General features: G+C 29.4%; 1 protein-coding gene across 1 annotated transcript in view; it reads left to right on the top strand.

Annotated features, from left to right (window-relative positions):
- Window positions 1-1736, top strand: part of LOC105617906 — a 2023-nt gene extending 287 nt beyond the window's left edge. The window contains exons 2-4 of the mRNA XM_012199444.1: window positions 709-870; window positions 1228-1299; window positions 1605-1736. Of these exons, the coding sequence (XP_012054834.1) occupies window positions 709-870; window positions 1228-1299; window positions 1605-1736 (366 nt within the window). The remainder of the gene's footprint in view (window positions 1-708; window positions 871-1227; window positions 1300-1604) is intronic.
- The last annotated feature ends 6435 nt before the right edge of the window (window positions 1737-8171 follow it).

Genomic DNA, 8171 nt, shown 5'->3' with positions numbered 1-8171 from the left:
ATAATGAATAATATAATATATAATATATTATGTAGGTAAAAAGAAATACCTATTTATTTTTCTTATTCTAATTTACTATGACAAAATAATGTATTTCTTTTTACTACACCTAATATATAATATATTTATATATATATATATATATATATACATAAAATTATATATTATATATTAATTAATTATATACTATAATTATACAATTATTCTTCTGTCAATATATCCTGGTGCTATATATCGACTTTTAAACAGTAAATGTTTCTATTCTTGTGCGAATTTTTCGTTATGATGTCTCAAAAACTTCACCCTTCGAATAACAACAAACAGTTTTATAAATTTTATCTTGTTTTCACTTTCACATTTTTAACATTTTGTGAAACATGATAGTGAAAAAAATGAAAAAAATATGCATTGACAAAAAGATTAAATTATAATTGTATTTCAAAGTTCTTATATAATTAAATTATAATATAATAAAAGTTCAAAATAGATGCATTAATGTAATGCGATTGATAATATATGGGCAAATGAAATAATAATCTCACTTGATCATTCTTCATTACAAAGTTACTAGTCTAAATGTATGCTCTTTTTTCTTTGAAATAATTAATGTCAAATTAGTTCATATAAATTTAATTTTCTTCGAAATGTAATATTTTAGTATTTACTCGCAATCGATCTCACAATTATTGCAATATTGCATTTTAAAAGAAATTGTACCTTACCAGGCAAGAGGAAATCGCGGGGGATGCATGCAGTTGCGCAGTGTTTCCAGTTCCGGGGTCGAAGTCGATAATAGAACACAGATTGCAATTCAATGTGAGTTGCGATCAAGAAGGCGCAGAAAAGTGTCAACAATTATGTATTGCCTTGGTGAGTACTCATAACGAGAACTTGTTCACTTTTCTCGTTCATATTTCTGCTGTGACATGACTTCTTCATTAATTAGGAAAAATGTTATTTTCCAATCAGGAATATACGAGTGTAAATAATTTTAGACCGGCAATAATATATTGTACTTTCAAACAGCAGGCCTTTTTTTTTAGTTAAACTTCTTGCATTCTTTTCTCTTTTCCTCTCCAACGTGGAGAGAAAAGGAAAAAAGATAAAATGCAAGAACTTTACTTAAAAAGAAGAGATATAATGTATATTTTAGTGGCTAATTGAAAAAAATAAAAGAGTAATAAAGATAAAAAATATTATCAAAATTAATTTTCTATGCTTATATAGGCTGAAAGTGTTCGAGATAAAGCATCAATGCTAATTTGCGAGAAGCTGAATACTCATGTCGAAAATTTGAAGGTAATACATTCAATACATATTTTATTATAAATTTATATTATGTAAGATTAATCCTGATTTAAAAAGCTAAAAAATTATCTCCTAAACTATGTCTTTAATTTTCGTCTTCATGTAACACGGAAAAGTAAGCACGTAATACATAAAAGACTGGAGTTTCAAACGGAAGTAATAAAAATTTATTTTTCCGAATAAAATATAATTGTATCATTTTGATATTTCGCTCTCTTGATGGTTTTTTTTAGATAGTAATTTTCGCAGCAATAAAACAACGCGTTTTGTTATTTCAGCTTTTTGCTTTTCCACAGGTGGCTGTATATATGAAATCGTGTAATACGGCTCTTTGGACATCCACTGGTTTGGAGAGCACCGAGCCCATTTGCTGTCACGAAGGGAAGGCAGTTATTTGTGACGAGGCGATGTCGATAATAGAGAATTAACGAGCTTGCATCCGATTCATTATTTCTCGCTTATTTCCACTAACGAGTACCTTACTATTGATTACGTAATAACGTGTAATCAATATACCACTTCCTACGGTAACATTACACGTGTAATTTTTAGCTCGATATTTGCAATTAGCAATTTTCTGCAGATTTGTAAGAATATATCATATATACATACACACGCACACACGCACGCACGCGCGCGCGCGCGTATATAAACAAATAATAAAGCATGCAAAACAACAATAGCAGGTCGGATAAATTTATTTAGAATTTGAAGAATGCCGTTTCGGGAACATTATCCGATATGCATTTATCCTTTGTTCTCTTCACAAAGCTCGAATGCCAAGACTGAGACTTCTAAGAAGTCTATCTGCCATTAAAGCCTTTACATAAATGCTAAAGCTTAAACTGAAAATATAATATCGTTAAAGAGTACTGCAATTCCAAAATGTTTGAACCATCGCAGAACGAAAAATCTGTCCGCCGAAAAATTTATCTGCATTATGTTTTGTCTTTAGAAATTGTATAAATTAACATTTTTAAATTGTGAATGATAATAAATCAATAAAGAGTAGAGATAAAGTTTCTTTTGTAAGTGGTATTTACTTTTAATGAAAGGAAGCTTATTTGCTAATTTGTTAAGAAAGAATTTAGTTTAAACAGAAAATCAAATGCATTACTAATTCACAATATTAATTTTATCTTATTTGACACACTTATCTTATTTTTTTATTATATTTAGAGCTTTTCTGTAATGGAAAATTATTAGGATGATTTGCGATATAAATTAAAAAATTATTAATATTTTGACATAAATTTATACTATTACTTACATTTAAAAGCTGCTCAAAACTTTAAGTTTAAAGATTATTAAAAATTATTATTTAAAATACTCTCTTGCATCTTGTAACAAAGCGATGTTTTTTTTACGTAATTTTTTTCTTTTAATTCTGTTTTAGTTGTTCACCTTTTAAATTGCCAATTCAATTCTATTCTGCACTCTCTTTTACCTACCAATATCCTTTTATTTACCAGAGGAAGCCAAACAAATCTTTAATAGACATCGTAATAGAAACGTTTAACAGACACTTCAATTTTTTTTTCCAGATGTTTTCTGCTTGATATATTTTAATTAGACATTTAGTTTATATTAGAAATTTAATAAAAATAATATTATATTAATAATTAATAATAAAAATCTTTTTATCATTTTTAAACAATACGAAACATGCGTTCCGAGATAGAAATACATGGCTCTCTGCATTTTCCACTATTACAGGCTCCGATTATCGACAGAGATTTAATCCCACTTGTGTTCTCGCGTATCTAAAAGTCAAAGCTCACTCCGAGACTAGTGCGCTTGAAAGCATTAAACGGTATTTGTTTCCGACCGAATCTTCTTTTGCCGAGTACAAATGCTAGGGTACAGCTGATTGTACAGGGTGTGTATCGTTAAACGTGGAAATTGTGCCTCGACAAAGTTTACAGTCGATTCTCTCTCTGATAGAGATACCAATAGATTCAGTTTATTATAGTCTAATAAAAAAAACGATTTAGCATTAGAAATAACATTAGGGCTCAAAGGATTTCATTCGATCGGGTTTCAAGTAACAGAGATATAATAGATAAAGGTCTCACTTTTCAGTCAATTTCGTCTTAGCCTAATGGAGATTTCATCTCACAATCAGACTTAACCGAAGAAATGTCAAATTGTGTGCGCAAGCTTCGATAAATGATAGTCTTCGGTGAAAGTTTCGCTGATGGAATCGACTTGAAAATTACGTTCGAGCGTATTCGAGTTCTCGCGTTCCACCACGTATATGTCGAGCCGACTGCTGCGGCCGGGTATGAACGCGGAGTCCATTGCACATCGACTCTCGAGATATCCTCCATTTCGACGATGGCGTTCTCAGAGTCTTGTCCCAGCCGCCACCATTGAACGAACGGTTTGTTATCGCTTTCCCGTCTCTCCTGACTTCCTGAGAAGACGAGTCCTCCTTCGAACTCCAACGGATTCTCTATATAGAGCTTACTACCATTGTGCAACGGAGGTTTTGTCGTCCTTTCCTCGCTCGATTTTAATGGAGGTGCCGTTCGTTTTTGAAGGTGAATTCTGATTATCACGATTCCAAACGGTCGATACTGCTTCTGCCCCGCTGCGCATCAATTAATTGACCAATCAGGAAATATTATTGGAACACTTTTTCATTTTCTCGCGATTCTTGAATATATCACAAGAGATTCAAATTTTAATATGCTCTCAAAAATAATAATAGAAGAACCATCGATATCATCCATGAACAATTAATTTTAATAATTTAAATAACTAATTAACGCATTAATTTTAATAACTGAACAGGCTTTGGCTGTTTCCGGAGATTTTTAACTTAATTACATTTTTAAATGTAATTAAATAAGTTTACTTAACATTTTTTTTTTAGATTTAATTAAAAATGATTTAATTTACTTGTTATTTACAATATTCATTCGTATTTTTATTTTCTATATCTACATAGAAAGACCAATTTTGCTGAAAGATCTAAAATTTTGCTGGATATAGATCTAAAAATAATTTTGTTGGACCATCCAAATAATTTTGTTAGAAATTCAAATCAGCAGATATATAAAACATTAAAATCTTTTGCAGTGTTTTTTAGTTTCCGATATTATTTGGGTCCGACAAAATTATTTTCAAGTCTGTATCCATCCAAATTGTAGATCTTTCAGCAAATGCCATATAGAGATGAATACACTGAGAGAAAAATGTTTGGTATTTGTAACCATAATTACATATTACTATAATAATGATTATTATTGCTATAATATTAATAATAATGATTACATGTATAGTTTTAACAACATACATATATAAGTGGCAACCTACAAAATAATAATTATAATTATTATAATAATTATAATTATTATAATTATTATAATCATAACAATTGTTGAAATTACCACAAAAATTATTCAAATTATTATAATTTTGTAATAATCATTTGAATAATTTTTATGGTAATTTCAACTGTTTTTATGATTATAATAATTATAATTATAGTTATTTCAAGTTGCCATTTATATATTTATTTGTTGCTAGAACTTTACATATGATTATTATTACAAATATGATAGCAGTAAATAATAATAATCGTAATTATAGTAATATGTAATTATAATTATAAATACCAATATAATTTTTCTCCATAATCATAATTATAGTAATATGTAATTATAATTACAAATATCAAATATTTTTCTCTCGATATACTGCTTATAAAATAAATTGTTTTCCGTTTCAAATATCCAATACGACCTCTATTATAGTGATATCCCACACGTAATTTAGCAGTAATTCAGAATTCATTCAGCAATGTCTTCTTTTGCGTTCGCATCGTTCATATATATATATATATATATCGGCCGCGTCCGTTGTAGCGGCACAATTAAACGAAACGGAAATTGAGGTAACTAATTGCGGGTTTCCGATTTTAGTCTCTTCGCCACAAGGTATTACGCGAACGCACCCACACACAACATACACACGTTAATACACATCCTCGACTCGATTAAATCCTTGTTATCTTTCCGCGTCCCGTCATGTGCCACGCATCGAACGTTGTAAAGGCCTGATGCCTCCACCGTTACTATCGCCATGGCGATGACACATGAGTCAATCATCGATGGACATCTACATAGGACTGACAGCGTCTGTGGAACGCACGAATGTGGAACAATCGACGGAATATCGACGGTACGTTAATCTTCTGACGAACGCGCGAGTCACTCCACGGAGAGTGAGTCTTTTGTAGAATTAGATAAAATCAGTCCCTATAATAATATTAGTAATATTAATGTAGATTAGCTACTAAAGATAGTAGAATAAAAAAGATTGTGAAATTCAGGGATGAAAGAAAGTTAATTTTGTCGTTACTTTTTATAATAACGATTTGTTGGACCAGGGGTAATATTTGAAATACATGTATTTAAAATATATATGTAAATACATTTTTGTATTTTGTATTTCGTATTTGAATATTTTTTTGCGAGTATTTTATATTTTGCATTAAATACTTTTTTTTAAATATTTTGTATTTTAAATTTGTAAATACTAAATACATTTAAATTATATATATATAAAAATTTTTGTAATGAAAGTTAAAATCGCACCATTGTTGACTAAATTTAAAGTGCGTCCTTTCACATTTGATGAACAACAAGAATAAATGATGCGTGAAACAGAATACACCTCTAGCGTTGTGTCTCAGCTAAGGGTGGGTAAATATTTGAAATGCAAAATACGTATTTAAAATACATTTTTATTTTATTGAGAGTATTTTCGTATTTGAATACTTTTTTGATAGTATTTTGTATTTTGTATTTAAATTTTTTGAGTATTTTTTGCCCACCTTTGGTAATAATATTGCAATTTTTTATGGTAACAATAACTAACTAAACGCTAAGATTAGCAGAGTTACTTTTTTCAATAACGAATGACTTTTTCAATCTTGATGTTATCGTTACGTCATAATATTTTATCATAAAAAATTTATAATGTTATTACCAATCGTTATTATAACAAAGTAATGATAAAAAAGTTATTATAAAAAAGTAATGATATTACTTCCATTGCCTGCCTGCGAAGAAAGATAAGTAGGTAGGTTTAAGTTAATAGTAACATTTTAATATCGGATTTTCAATTAGCCAAGAAGTATAACACATGAATGGATGGGATACGTAGCAAAGGTCCAGTTTCCCACCAATGTAAGATTAACTTTAATCTCGATTCAATTCACTCTTTACCTTTATTTAATTGGAAGAATTAGAGAAAGGTAAACCTAGATTAAAGTTAAATCTTTGGTGGAACTGAGCCTAAATGAAACTGTAAACCAAGTCCCTTTTTAGCTTTGTAGGTTAAAATAAATAAATTTCTTCTTCTATTAGTCCTTATTATAAAACAGATACTTATAATTTTTTTCAATGTCGGGATTTCAGTAAATTGCAAATTATTTTATCAATCATCTTAATGTCACTTTAATAGGAACGTATTTTACATGTTGAACTATTAATGCGAAGTCACTAGCAGAACTAGAGATAATGAATGCTTTCGAACAGAAAAAGTGATCGAAATAAAGCGAAGTTGGACCGAGATAAAGTCGAGAAGAAGCTAACACGAAGAGGGGGATTAAGTTCTCGCTTATAAAAAGACCATCCTGAAGAAAAGAATCTATAATTAGAATTTGTTTAATAAATTATCAACGAAGAGGATAATGTGGATTGAAAACCAAAGTCCATATCGAACCGAAAATAAATATTCTGTTTGATCTACTAATGTTACGCGTATAACTGCAACATGCCAAATATTCTATTAAATTTCAGACGAGTCGAGATAATTTGCGATAATAAAAAAAATTCGCAATATGCTCTTTGCCAGTCGAAATTATTAAATTTATTTTTGAGTAGAGATTAAATATTATACATTCCATGGAATTATTTTTACAAAAATGCAAATAAATTCTTAATCCTTTATAATTAAATCTAAAGATCTAAATTACAAACTTTTATGAATATGTGCAAATTAAAATTATTCATTAGAATTTTCATTCATCAATTTCGATATATAATTTTTCTTTCATTTTTATTTCTCTAAAAGCATATGAGAATTTAAATTTAAAAACTGCTATTCATCATTATTATACACACACAAAACACACACACACACACACACACACACGCGCGCGCGCGCGCGCGCACACACATATCTCTCTCTCTCTCTCTCTCTCTCTCTCTCTCTCTCTCTCTCTCTCTCAGAGTATAACGTCAAAAATAAGAAAATACATAATAAAAATAAAATTTGGAAACATTTCAATAAAACAATACTTATAATCAATAAAACTGACATATAAAATATATCAAAAACTCTTTTTTATTTTGTTAGTTAATAAATAATCATATATCTGGAAATGAATTCACGAGATGAGGGTGTAGTTCACATTAATTTGCGAAATGCAGAATGGAGAATTGGCATAAAATTAATTATTAAAATCTGGAAAATTGTCTCAAATGGATAATAACATTCAATATGACTGCTGTTTTATTTCACAACCTCTCGTGTTTGACTAGCTGCTTTTCAACATAAAATTTCAGATAATACCCCTGGACAGTACGATGTAGAGAGAAATGTCTCCGAGTCTCTGTCACACTCCCTGTTTTCGTGAAAAACAATATAACTTTCACTTTATATTTAATATTTTAAGTCAATTCGTTATCCATTTCATAAACCGGTATGTGAACTTTTATCAATTTTATCTCTGCCCGATTTCGACTTGTGATGACACACCTAACAGAATTTCCACGAAATACAGAATTTGCTTACACAGTTAAAAAAAACCGATACTAAACAAGTAGAGTTGTAACGAAGTAATTAAA

This window comes from Atta cephalotes (genome assembly GCF_000143395.1).
Source record: "Atta cephalotes unplaced genomic scaffold scaffold00014, whole genome shotgun sequence".
NCBI classification, from domain to species: Eukaryota; Metazoa; Arthropoda; class Insecta; order Hymenoptera; family Formicidae; genus Atta; species Atta cephalotes.
The sequence above is the reverse complement of the archived record's forward strand: the minus strand, read 5'-3'. Positions and strand labels throughout refer to the sequence as shown.